At 48.9% G+C, this 13,852-nt stretch overlaps 1 protein-coding gene and 1 long non-coding RNA gene across 12 annotated transcripts in view; both read left to right on the top strand.

Annotated features, from left to right (window-relative positions):
• The window catches only part of XG (Xg glycoprotein (Xg blood group)), a 33,611-nt gene extending 29,945 nt beyond the window's left edge, over positions 1–3,666 (top strand). For 10 of the 11 annotated variants that reach the window (XM_059680019.1, XM_059680021.1, XM_059680024.1 and 7 more), the window contains 3 exons: positions 36–71; positions 1,805–1,921; positions 3,534–3,666. In XM_059680019.1, the coding sequence (XP_059536002.1) occupies positions 36–71; positions 1,805–1,921; positions 3,534–3,550 (170 nt within the window). In that variant the 3' untranslated portion in view covers positions 3,551–3,666. The remainder of the gene's footprint in view (positions 1–35; positions 72–1,804; positions 1,922–3,533) is intronic. The other variant, XM_059680020.1, reaches the window with a different exon arrangement.
• The window catches only part of LOC132224887 (uncharacterized), a 133,035-nt gene extending 127,689 nt beyond the window's left edge, over positions 1–5,346 (top strand). Inside the window, exon 2 of the long non-coding RNA XR_009450755.1 lies at positions 4,334–5,346. This is a non-coding gene — a long non-coding RNA (uncharacterized LOC132224887). The remainder of the gene's footprint in view (positions 1–4,333) is intronic.
• Positions 5,347–13,852: the final 8,506 nt, after the last annotated feature.

The following is a 13,852-nucleotide window of genomic DNA, read 5'->3' as shown; positions in this document are numbered from 1 at the left end:
AGTGCACGCGTGACTCTATGCTTTTCCCATTACAGGTGGAGGCGGCTACAACACGTATGGCAACCCGCACGGTAATTCATGGGTGCAGCCCAGCCCCATCTTTTCATTTTTCACCTAGAGGCCCGGTGCATGCACCTCGTGCACTCAGGGGGGGGATCCCTCAGCTTAGCCTGCGCCCTCTCACAGTCTGGGAGCCCTTGGGGGATGTCCGACTGCCCAGGAGGTGAGAGAGGCTCTCGCCACCGCCACTGCGCTCGCCAGCTGTCCTGGGTTGAGCGTCTGCCCCCTGGTGGTCAGTGCGTGTCATAGCAACCGGTCATTCTGCCATTGGGCTGAATGTGAGAGGGTGCAGGCCAGGCTGAGGGACCCCACCTGTATACAGGGATGTGCGAGGTTAGCTTGCTGCTGGGGTCCGGCTGATTGGGACTGAGTGAGATGGGCCAGACACGCCCTGGAGCCCTCCCGCGTCCCTCCCCGGCCCCGATCGTGCACCCGTGGGGTCCCTCGGCCTGGCCTGCACCCTCTCGCCATCCGGGACCCCTCGGGGGATGTCGGAGAGCCGGTTTCAGCCCGATCTTGTAGGCCAGGCCAAGGGACCCCACTGGTGCATGAATTCATGCACCGGGCCTCTAGTTATTAATATTTTGAAAATAATTTTTAAAAATCCCTGGATGGTTTGGATCAGCAGATAAAGCATCGACCTTTGGATTGAAGGGTCCCGGGTTCGATTCCCAGTCAGGGCACATGCCAGGGTTGTGGGCTCGATCCCCTGTGGGGGGCATGCAGGAGGCAGCTGACCCATGATTCTCTCTCATCATGGGATGTTTCTATCTCTCTCTCCCTTCCTCTCTCTCTCTTAAAAAATAAAATCAAGCCCTAGCTGGTTTGGCTCAGTGAGTAGAGCGTCAGCCTGAGGACTGAAGGGTCCCCGGTTCGATTCTGGCCAAGAGCACATGCCTGGGTTGCTGGCTCGATCCCCAGTGTGGGGCGTGCCAGGAGGCAGCCGATCAATGATTCTCTCTCATCATTGATGTTTCTATCTCTCTCTCCCTCTCCCTTCCTCTCTGAAATCAATAAAAATACACATTTAAAAAATAAAATAAAATCAATCAAATATATTTTAAAAAAAAGAATTCATGAAAAAGGTGTATCAGTTGTCTAGTGTGAAGTTTTCACACCGTGAGCACTGAGAAAATGAATGAAAAATGTGTATCGGTCAGCTACGCTGTGTAACAAAGGATCCTGAAACACAGTAGCTTGGAACACAGCCATTTATCCGATGAGCAGATGGGCACACCTACACTACCTGTACGCTTGATGGAAAAGGGCCCGCCCCTATTCATGTTTTGTAAAGAATGAATCACAAAAGTGTATCAGTTCGTTCTGCTGCGTAACAAAGCGTCCTGACACACAGCAGCTTGAAACACAACCATTGCTTTGTGAAGCATTAACGGGAAAAGGTGTATCAGTTGTCTAGAGTGAGGTTTCCCCTCCGAGCGACCGCGGAGAAAATTAATCGAAAAAGGTGTATCGGCTAGTTCGGCTGCGTAACAAAGCGTCCTGACACACAGCGGCTTGAAACACAGCCATTTATCCGAAGAGCGGACGGGCACGTCTACACGAATCCATTCTTTTGTAAAGAATGAATTCTATGCAGGGATCTAAGGGTCAGGGAGACCAGCGGTCAGACCCATTTGGTTCCCGGACTGGGGGTGACGGTGAGCTAAGTTAGGGTGTCGGCGTTCCTGCTGGCCCCATTTTTTCCCCCCTGTCAGACGATCTTGCTTTTCCTTGACTCCTGCAGGAAACACGGTAGCGACAATCGTGTCTCCCATCGTATCCGTGGTGGTGGTGACGCTGGTGGGGGCCGCGGTCGGCTATTTCCAACGCAACAGGAGGAGAAATTGCTTTAGAGGAAATGGTGAGTTCCACCCCCCACCCCCATTTTTTTCCTATTTATAGAAAATACATGCTTTCTGGTATCTTTCATGAGCAACGTTATTTCTGGGTAAGTCCAATAGAGACCTTCGTGCCTAGTTAAGGGATTAATTTTTGTTTTTTTCTCCCATTTGTTTTTAGAGAGAGTGGAAGGGAGGGAGGGAGGCAGGGAGAGAGGGAGAGAGAGAGAGAGAAACATGGACCAGTTGTCTCTTGCCTGCCCTTGACTTGGAATCAAACCCACATTCTACATTCTAACCAGGGAGCCACACTGGGTCAGGGTGCAAATATTATTATCATTTTTAAATATATATTTTCATTGATCTCAGAGAGGAAGGGAGATAGAGATAGAAACATCAATGTGAGAATCATGGACCGGCTGCCTCCTGCACGCTCCCCACTGGGGATGGAGCCCGCAACCTGGGCATGTGCCCTTGACTGGGAATCGAACCTGGGACCCTTCAGTCCACAGGCCAATGCTCTATCCACTGAGCCAAACCAGCCAGGGCACAAATATTATTTAAAATATATATAAATATATTTGTTGATTTCAGAGAGGAAGGGAGAGGGAGAGAGAGAGAGAAGCATCCATGATGAGAGAGAATCATTGACCAACTGCCTCCTGCACGCCCCCTACTGGGGATGGAGACCACACGTACCCCAACGGGGAATTGAACTGTGACTTGCTGGTTCATAGGTTGACACTCAATTGCCGAGCCACACTGGCTGGGCTAGTTTTAACGAAAAGCATAGAGTTACTCGAGTCATTTAGGATGTTCAAAAACTATCCTATATCGCCCTGACCGGTGTGGCTCAGTGGATAGAGCGTCAGCCTGCAGACTGAAGGGTCCCGGGTTCGATTCCGGTCAAGGGCATGTACCTTGGTTGCGGGCAACTTCCCAGTAGGGGGCGTGCAGGAGGCAGCTGATCGATGTTTCTCTCTCATCGATGTTTCTAACTCTCTATCCCTCTCCCTTCCTCTCTGTAAAAAAATCAATAAAATATATTTTTTAAAAAAACCCAACTATCCTATATAATAAAAGGCCAGCGACCAGATCGCCCAGGACAACCGCTCGACCAGTCGCTGTGAGGTTCACTGACCACCTCTGGGTCCCTCCCCACCCACACCCCGCAGGCTCTGACCACAGCATGGTGAACGGGGAACCATGGGAAACGGGGTGGGTGGCGATGAGTGGGCGAAAGGTGGCCCAGATGGCAGGCCAGGCCCAGGAACCCTACGCGTGCATGATTCTGTGCGCCGGGACTCTAGAAAGATAGAATGATAATAATGCTTTAAGACCAATGTGTAGCATTTTTCTTTTCCTTTTAAAAAAAATATGTCTATTGGTTTCAGAGAGAAAGGGATAGGGAGAGAGAGAGAAGCATCCATGATGAGAGAGAATCATGGACCGGCCGCCTCCCGCACGCCCCACACTGGGGATCGAGCCCGCAACCCGGGCCTGTGCCCTTGGCCGGGAATCGAACCCGGGACCTCCTGGTTCCTAGGTCGACGCTCAACCACTGAGCCGCCCTGGCCAGGCCGGAGGGTTTTCCTTTCTCCGCTGCGACGTCCTCACGGCCGTCTTTTCTTACAGAACCCGAACACGTGTGATCGGGACGCCGGGCGGTCGCCCCGAGAAAAAACATCACACCGGGCAGCCACCCTCGTCCGTCGCTGCTGTGGGAACTCGATCTCATTCTTGGTGTCGGTCACCTCCCCCCCGCCCCCCCCAAAGTGTTTTCTCGCCCTTTGGACCTCGATGGGTGGCCTCAAAGCGACCCCAACCCCCCCTCCACACTCATTGGACGGGCTCTGTGTCTGTAGATAAGTTAGTCAGTTGGACCCGGGCGGGAGACGGCGGGGGGGGGGTGTCCCCAAGATGATTGGATTTGTTCTGTTGACTCATTCATTCAGACACAGAGATTTTTCGACGCGGTTCTCGACTGTGACACTACCTCCTGGGGCCGCGATTCCACCCGATTCTTTTAAATCTTTCTTGTTGAAAGTATTACATATGTTCCCCTCTCTCCCCACCCCCACTGAACCCCTTCTAGCCCACCTCCGACCCCCCATCCCAGGCCTTCCCCACCCCCTATTGTCTGTGCCCACGGGTTATGCATACTAGGTGTACCGGCTCCTAATGCAGATTTTTTCTCAATCGATGGAGTTCCACATCCTATATCACAGTGGCTCTCAACCTTCCTCATGCCGCGACCCTTTCATACAGCTCCTCATGTCGTGGTGACCCCCAGTTTCATGGTTACAAATGGAACATCACGAAAGCACAGTGATCAATCACAAAAACTATATGCAATTACGTATGTGTTTTCCGACGGTCTTAGGCGACCCCTGTGAAAGGGTCGTTCGACCCCCCAGAGGGGTCGCGACCCACAGGTTGAGAACCGCTGCTATGTAATAAAAGGCTAATATGCAAATTGACCAAACGGCGGAACGCCCGGTCGCTATGACGCGCACTGACCACCAGGGGGCAGACGCTCAACGCGGGAGCTGCCCCCTGGTGGTCAGTGCGCTCAGCCAGAAGCCGGGCTCACTAAAGCCGTCCGTCGGACATCCCCCGAGGGCTCCCGGACTGCGAGAGGGAACAGGCCGGGCTGAGGGACACTCCGCCAACCCCAAGTGCACGAATTTCATGCACCGGGCCTCTAGTATGTTGATAGATTTGCGATTTGATACGTGTGGTATTTTGTTGTATTGACAACAACCTTCAACGCTTCCTGTGTCAATTTTGCTGAAGGTGTTAAGATCATAGATATGTTTATGCTTAAAAATGTGGAATTTTGTGCCAAAAAAAAAAAAAAGAGAGAGAGAGAGAGAGATTTGCGGGAAGTCTTAATTCATTGATTTATTTTGAAGAAAAGTGCTGCTGAAAGGGATCGTATCCTTTGGAAAGCTTACGGTGCACACGCTCCATCTCCGGATCCTTGTGCACGCTGGTTGAAACGCGTTAAAAGCGACGATCTCGAGGCGAAAGACAAAGAACGTCCAGGTCGATCGGAACCAGGCTGTGATGATCGTGAAACGGCCAGAATGTTCCAGAAGACACGGCAAAGTCATCTTCCTTCCTGAGGACGCGCCACCGCCCACTTCAAAAACCAGCTAAAGACACGTTAAAAGGTCTGGCCTGGGACGTATGAACCCACCCGCCGTGTTCACCAGACCTGGCCCCTTCCGATGGCCACTCGTTCCGAGCGATGGCACGTACACCTTCTGAGAGGCACGTCCACATGTACGAAGAAGTGGGAAAATCGGGTCTCTGAATGGTCTGCCCCCAAAACAGGAAAAGTTCTACTGGGACGGATCCACCGATCACCTGAAAGATGGGGGGAAATGTGTAGCTAGCGATGGACATGACGTTGCATAAAGCACTTTTGATGTTTCTCTTGGAATTCCTGTGTTTTCTTGGATGACGAAATCCGCATTTTTCCACCAGTACAACGGGTATACGCACTCAAGGTCTTCGGTGGGTCTCTTCCCGCCCACCCACCCTCCCCCGCCTTCCCTCTGTGATTCCTCACTCTGTTCCCTGCTTCCATGTCTCTGGACTTATTTTGTTTGTCCGTGTATGTTGTTAATTAAGACCCCATGTAGGAGTAAGATCATGGGATCCGTGTCTTTCTCCGATGGGCTTGTTGCGCTCAGCGTCATGCCCTCCAGGGCCCTCTGTGCTGTCTCCAGGGTTGAGCGAGCCACCTTTTTCACGGCTGCGTAGTATTCCACGGTGTCGATGGACCACAGTTTTGTGTGTTTTGATCCACTCGTCTACCGATGGGCACTCCATTCCCGACTTTTCCACACTCTGTGCCTTGTCCCAAAAGACGGAATGTCGGCCCAAAGGCCCAGGGCCCTGGGGCGGGGGTGGGACTGGCTCCTGGGAGACCAAGAATGATGCTTTCGGCGGCGTTGCCAACAACCCATGGTGGGGAGTAGAATGATGTTCTGTTCTTTGGTTACGTGAGTGGAAATGCGTGGAGGGTGACCTGGGAATGAGTGATGGGTGACATGGAGGTTGGGCACCCATCACCGATGCCTGACATACAGAATGGATTTGGGGGTGGGGGGAGGATTCTAAGGGTAAAATATCTCCTGTGAAAACATTCTCAGAGAATCAGGGCAGGGATACCTATCCATCATCCTTCCATCCATCCACTCATCCTTCCATCCATCCACGCATCCTTCCATCCATCCATCCATCCATCCATCCATCCATCCATCCATCCATCCTTCTAACTGTCCATCCATTCATCCATCCACTCATCCATCCATCCATCCATCCATCCATCCATCCATCCATCCATCCATCCATCCATCCATCCTTCTGTCCATCCACTCATCCTTCCATCCATCCATCCATCCATCCATCCATCCATCCATCCATCCAACTGTCCATCCATTCATCCATCCACTCATCCATCCATCCATCCATCCATCCATCCATCCATCCATCCATCCATCCATCCATCCTTCTAACTGTCCATCCATTCATCCATCCACTCATCCTTCCATCCATCCATCCATCCATCCATCCATCCATCCATCCATCCATCCATCCACTCAATCCATCCACTCATCCATCCATCCATCCATCCATCCATCCACTCACCCTTTCATATATTCATCATCCACCTATCCATCCTTCTAACTGTCCATCCATCCATCCATCCATCCATCCATCCATCCATCCATCCTGTGAAATCTTATGCTTTTCAATTTCTTTTAAAAAAAAGTCTTTATTGATCTTGATTTTTAGAGAGAGAGGAACAGAGGGGGAGAAAGAGAGATAGAAACATCGATGATGAGAGAGAATCATGGATCGCCTGCCTCCTGCACGCCCCCTGCTGGGGATGGAGCCTGTGGGAATCGAACCAGCAACCACTTGGCTCATGGGTTGGTGTTCAACCACTGAGCCACACGGGGTCGGGGCTCAATCTCTTTTTTGGGGACGACTACGGGACAGAAATAGCGATTTTTTAAAATCAGGTGCTCAGCCTTTTCGTGTAGTTCATCGCGTTTGATACGCAGAAGGTACCGTAGCTCAACGCGACGTAGGGCTTTCTTCATGGATGCTTGCTCCTTGTACTGGAGTAGAAAACATCTTACATCTTCCAACATCGAAAGAAACGTCACAGCTGTTTGCTTGTATTTTACGGATCCTTTCGGGGAGAGGAAAGGGGGTGATTGGGGCATATGACTGTCGTTGGATTCCGTGACGATGAATGTTTTGTAGGACTTGTAGACTTGGCCGTGAGTGTGTGAGAACCAAACAGTGAACACATCCCTGGAAATCTGGAATTCATGAGGAGGACTCCCTAAAAATGCCAAATGTTCAGGCTTCCATTTTGGATTGGGGTCTATGTCTCCAAAGGCGGGGAGGGGGGGGGGGAGAGAGAGAGAGAGAGAGAGAGAGAGAGAGAGAGATGAAAGCAAAAACTATTGGAAAAAAGAACTGAACGCTAATGATCATGATAGAAAAATGGTAAAGGTGGGAGAGATAAATGGTGAGGGAAGGAGATTTGATTGGGTTGGTGGACGGACAATGCCATAGACAGATGATGTGTCCTAGATTTGTATACTTGAAACCTGTATAATTTTATTAACCCAATGTGACCCCCATAAATTCAATAAAATTTTTTAAAAAAGGAAAACGGCCAAAAAAAAAATTGTTACAAATCTCTGTGTGTTGATCGATAAAGACAACCATAATAGATAGGTTGGAAGAACATGGTGAATTAAGACAGCGTTTGCAGGTTTAGTTATGTGCTGGGGGCTTGCGTGGGGGGAAATCTCTGATGTTTCTTTTATAAAATAATTTATATTAAAAAAACACACACACACACACAGAAACCCCAACAACAAATGATCCCGATGAGATGTCTTAAACAGAATCGCATATCTCACATCATCCAGCCTCAAATGTCAGTATTGCTGAGGGCAAGAAGTTCTGTCTTAGTGTGAGGGACTTTGTCTGTCTTTTAGTCTGTCTACCTATCCATCCATCCATCCATCCATCCATCCATCCATCCATCCATCCACTCATCCTTTCAAACATTCATCCATCCACTCATCCATTCACTCATCCTTCTATCCATCCATCCATCCATCCATCCATCCATCCATCCATCCATCCATCCACCCACCCACCTATCCATCCATCCATCCATCCATCCATCCATCCATCCATCCACCCACCCATCCACCTATCCATCCATCCACCCACCCATCCATCCATCCATCCATCCATCCATCCATCCATCCACCCATCCATCCATCCATCCATCCATCCATCCATCCATCCATCCATCCCCCATCCATCCATCCATCCATCCATCCTCCATCCATCCTCCATCCATCCATCCATCCATTCACCCACTTATCCATCCATCCATCCATCCATCCATCCATCCATCCATCCATCCCCCATCCATCCATCCATCCATCCATCCATCCATCCATCCATCCACCCACCCACCCATCCATTCACCCATCCATCTATCCATCCTATTTGTCCATCCATCCATCCATTCACTCATCCTTCCATCCATCCATCCATCCATCCATCCATCCATCCATCCATCCATCCACTTATTCCTTCCTCCCTCCCTCCCTTCCTCCCTCCCTACCTCCCTCCCATCCATCCATCCATCCATCCATCCATCCATCCATCCATCCATCATCCATCCATCCATCCACCCACCCATCCATTCATCCATGCATGCATGCATGCATCCATCCGTCCATCCATCTGTCCACTCTTTCATCCATCCATCTGGTGGTTGGAGACCTGGGAAGCCACTAGACACCCTGCGATGCCCAGCGAAGACGTCCACTCTCTGGAGAAGCACGTCCCAGGATGTGCCCGGCCTGGCCTGACCTTTGCTCCTGGTGAGACGTGGACACAGAGGACCCCAGAGGTTTCGTTGGCTCAACTGGTGGAGAGAGAAGTGCGGCCAAGTGGCCGAGAGGGAGCTGCCCAGAGGGAGGGCGGCGGGGGTGGCCCTCTGCCCGGCTAACCAGCTAGGGAACTTCTCGAGGGAGAGACGCCATGCCTCGCGAGGGTGCAGACCTGATTGCACTCACTGGATTTAATCCCCGATGGTTCCACACAGACCTCCCCGAGAGACAAACCTCGAAGAGGCTTCAGGCGGTCCTGGAGGGTGGAATGCTCGCTCCCATCTCCTTACTGGGGGGCCTGGAGGGGGTTCTCCTCGCTCCAGCCCCAAGCTGGCTCCCAGCCAGGCTCTCTCTGGCGTCAGGGCAGTTTCTCAATCCTGTGTGATTAGTGGAGACATTTTCAGTTGTTACGACTGGGACAGAGGTCTGGCTCCTGGCGTGTTGGTGGGTGGAGACCAGGGAGGCTGATCAACACCCTGAGGGCACGGGACGCCCCACATCTGAGAGGCACCCAACTCCAGGCGTCAGGAGAGCTGAGCGTGGGAAACTTGGGCCTCCCATGAGGCACTTCTTATTCCCCCATCTCTCTCCTCTCTCTCCTCTCTCCTCTCTCTCCGTATCTCCCTCCCTCTCCATCCACCCATCCACCCACCCATCCATCCATCCACCCATCCATCTGTCCGTCCACCCATCCACCCACCCATCCATCCATCCACCCATCCATCTGTCCGTCCATCCATCCACCCCCCCATCCATCCATCCACCCCCCCATCCATTCATACATCCACCCACCTATTCATCCACCCATCCACCCATCCACCTATCCATCCATCATCCACCCATCCAACCATCCATCCATCCATCCATCCATCCATCTATCCGTCCATCCTCCCATCCATTCATTTATCCATCCATCCATCTGTCCATCCATCTATCCATTCATCCACCTGTCATTCCATCTATCCTCTCCATATCTATCTATCCATTCATCTACACATCATCCATCCATTCTCCCACTCACCCATCTTCTATCTATCTATCTATCTATCTATCTATCTATCTATCTATCTATCTATCTACCTACCTACCTATCTACCTATCATCTATCATCTCTCTATCTATGTATCGATCCATTTATCTATCTTCTATCAATCAATCTATTATCTATCTATCATCTACCACCTATCTAATATATCATCTATCTCTCATCTACCAATCAATCTATTATCTATCTACCCATTCATCCACCCATCATCCATACATTCTCCCACTCATCCATCATGCATTTATCTATTTATCTATCTATCATCTATCTATCTATCATCCAATTATCTATCTATCATTTATCTATATATCCATTTATCTATCATCTATCAATCAATCTATTATCTATCTATCATCTATCTACCATCTATCTAATCTATCATCTATCTATCTATCTATCTATCTATCTATCTATCTATCTATCTATCTCTATCAATGTATCTATCTATCGTCTATCTATCTATCTATCATCTATCAATCAATCTATTATCTATCTATCTATCTATCTATCTATCTATCCATTCATCCCACCATCATCTATCTCTCTTCTTCTCATTGAGCCAGAAAATAACCCCGTCTGATGGATGAGGGAAGACACCCAGACCCCATTGCGCCCATTACAAATGAGGTTTAGCACCCTCGATGTCCTCTCAGCCCTTTAAAATTCTCGGTGCTGCATATTTTTTTTGTTGTTTTATGAAATTTTTACATTTAATTATTTTTTGTTCATTGTTTTGCACCATAAGTAAAGGTATATATATATTCTTTTTGAAATTCAGAGAGGAAGGAGAGGGAGCTAGAGAGAGAAACATCCATGATGAGAGAGAATCATGGACCGGCCGCCTCCTGCACGCCCCCTACTGGGGATCGAGCCCTCAACCTGGGCCTGTGCCCTGGACCGGGAATCGAACCGAGACCTCCTGGTTCATAGGTCGACGCTCAACCCCTGAGCCACGCCGGCCGGGCTAAAGGTACATATTCGAATGTTAAGCTTCAAAACCAAAATAAAAGAAAATATAAAATCTCTCCCGTCAGGAGCCTAAATTGTACTGGTTCTCAAAATGTGAGATGTGGAACCCTAGAGGGGTGTCGCTGAGACCCAGAGGTCCACAGGGTGGGAGTGGGGTGGGAGGGTTGCTCAGAATTGCTTTCATAATAATACAAAGACCTCGCCCTGGCTGGTGTGGCTCAGTGGATAGAGCATCAGCCTGTGGACTGCAGGGTCCCGGGTTCGAGTCCCGGTCAAGGGCACATGCCCGGGTTGTGGGCTCCATCCCCAGCAGGGGGCGTGCAGGAGGCGGCCAATCCATGGTTCTCTCTCATCATGGATGTTTCTCTCTCTCTCTCTCTCTCTCTCTCTCTCTCTCTCTCTCTCTCTCTCTCTCTCTCTCCTTCTCTCTCTCTCTCCCTTCCTCTATAAAAATACTTTAAAAATAAATAAATACACGATGGTGGTGTTTGCCCGGAAGGGTCTAGAAGCGACAGGGGAGGAACCTGCTGGGGCAGTTGGGTTGGTTCAACGGGGACAGGACTCTCCCTCCCCCTCCCCCCTCCCCCTCCCCCTCAGGTGACATTTGCTGAGCAGGTAGCCCAGCCGGAATGTTGACATGGGCCCAGCCTGCAGGACAAGGACGACATGTCGGAACACGTAGGTCCCTGTAGCTCAGCGGTTCTCAACCTTCCTAACGCTGCGACCCTTGAATACAGCTCCCCGTGCTGTGGGGACCCCCAACCATAACATTATTTGCGTTGCTGCTTCATCACTATATCCATATCATCTATATCTATATCTATATCTATATCTATATCTATATCTATATCTATATCTATATCTATATCTATATCTATATCTATCTATATCTATCTATTCATCTATATCCATATCCATATCCATATCTATATCTATATCTATATCTAAATCACCTATATCTATATCTATATCATCTATCTATATCTATATCTATATCTATACCTATATCTATATCTTTATCTATATCTATCTATTCATCTATATCCATATCTATATCTATATCTATATCTACTCATCTATATCCATATCCATATCCATATCTATATCATCTATATCTATATCTATATCTATATCATCTATATCTATATCTATATCTATATCTATATCTATATCTATATCTATATCTATATCTATATCTATACCTATATCTATATCTATATCTATACCTATATCTATATCTATATCTATCTATTCATCTATATCCATATCTATATCTATATCTATATCTATATCTATATCTATATCTATATCTATATCTATATCTATATCTATATCTATATCTATATCTATATCTATATCTTTATCTATATCTATATCAGTGGTTCTCAACCTTCCTCAGGCCGCGGCCCTTGAACACAGCTCCTCATGCTGTGGGGACCCCCAACCATAACATTATTCTCGTGGCTACGTCATCGCCGTCATGTGGCTGCTGTGACGAATCGTCATGGAAACATCTGATCTGCAGGATTGATTTTCATGGTGACACATGGACCATCATGAAAGCACAGTGATTGATCACAAAAACAATATGCGATTATAGATGTGTTTTCCGACGGTCTCAGGCGAGCCCTGGGAAAGGGTCGTTCGACCCCCAAAGGGGTCGCGACCCACAGGTTGAGAACCGCTGCTGTAGGTCATGGAGGTGGCAGAGTTCCGAACATAATTGCCTGCTTTTGTCTCTCTCTCTCTCTCTCTCTCTCTCTCTCTCTCTCTCTTTCTCTCTTTCTCTCTCTTCTCACCTGAGGATATTTTCCCATTGATTTTTTTAGAGAGAGCGGAAGAGAGAGGGAAAGACAGAGAGAAACATCGGTGTGAGAGAGAAACACATCGATGGGTTGCCTCCTGCACGCGCCCCGACCAGGGCCTGGGCCAGGGTGGATCTGCAACCGAGATACGTGCCCTTGACCGGAATCGAACCTGGGACCCTTCAGTCCGCAGGCCGTATAGACACTCAAGCAAACTGAGCAGAGCCCTTCAAAAATTTAAATTAATTTCAGAGAGGAAGGGAGAGGGAGAGAGAGAGAGAGATCCATGATGAGAGGGAATCATGGATCAGCTGCCTCCTGCACACCCCCTACTGGGGATGTGCCCGCAACCAAGGTACATACCCTTGACCAGAATCGAACCCGGGACCCTTCAGTCCGCATGCCCACGCTCTACCCACTGAGCCACACCGGTCAGGGCAGGACCCCAATTTTCTATCCCTGCCCGTCAGCCTGTCCAGTTGTGGATGGTTGATTCGAACCACTCGCCAAGGACTGCCAATCAGATCAGTTCACCTCAGGATAACGTCTAAGGGCTTGCAACCCTGGCCTGCATCCTCCCTGTGCCCTGTATTGATCGATACACGCACGTATTCACACATTCATTCACCCACTCATTGACTCATGCACGCATGTATTCGTTCATTCACATACTCATTGGCCCATGCACGCATGTATTCACACATTCATTCATTCACCCACTCATTGGCCCATGCACGCATGTATTCACACATTCATTCATTCACACACTCATTGGCCCATGCACACATGTATTCATATATTCATTCATTCACACACTCATTGGCCCATGCACACATACATTAACTCATTCAATCATTCACACACTCATTGACTCATGCACGCATGTATTCATTCATTCACACACTCACTGACTCATGCACGCATGTATTCACACATTCACCCACTCATTGGCCCATGCACACATGTATTCACACATTCATTCATTCACCCACTCATTGGCCCATGCACGCATGTATTCACATATTCATTCATTCACCCACTCATTGGCCCATGCACACATGTATTCACACATTCATTCATTCACACACTCATTGAGTCATGCACACATGTATTCATTCATTCACACACTCATTGGCCCATGCACACATGTATTCACACATTCATTCATTCACCCACTCATTGGCC

The sequence above is a fragment of the Myotis daubentonii genome, chromosome X (genome assembly GCF_963259705.1).
Source record: "Myotis daubentonii chromosome X, mMyoDau2.1, whole genome shotgun sequence".
NCBI classification, from domain to species: domain Eukaryota; kingdom Metazoa; phylum Chordata; class Mammalia; order Chiroptera; family Vespertilionidae; genus Myotis; species Myotis daubentonii.
Note: the sequence above shows the minus strand (reverse complement) of the source record. Positions and strands in the feature narration are given on the sequence as shown.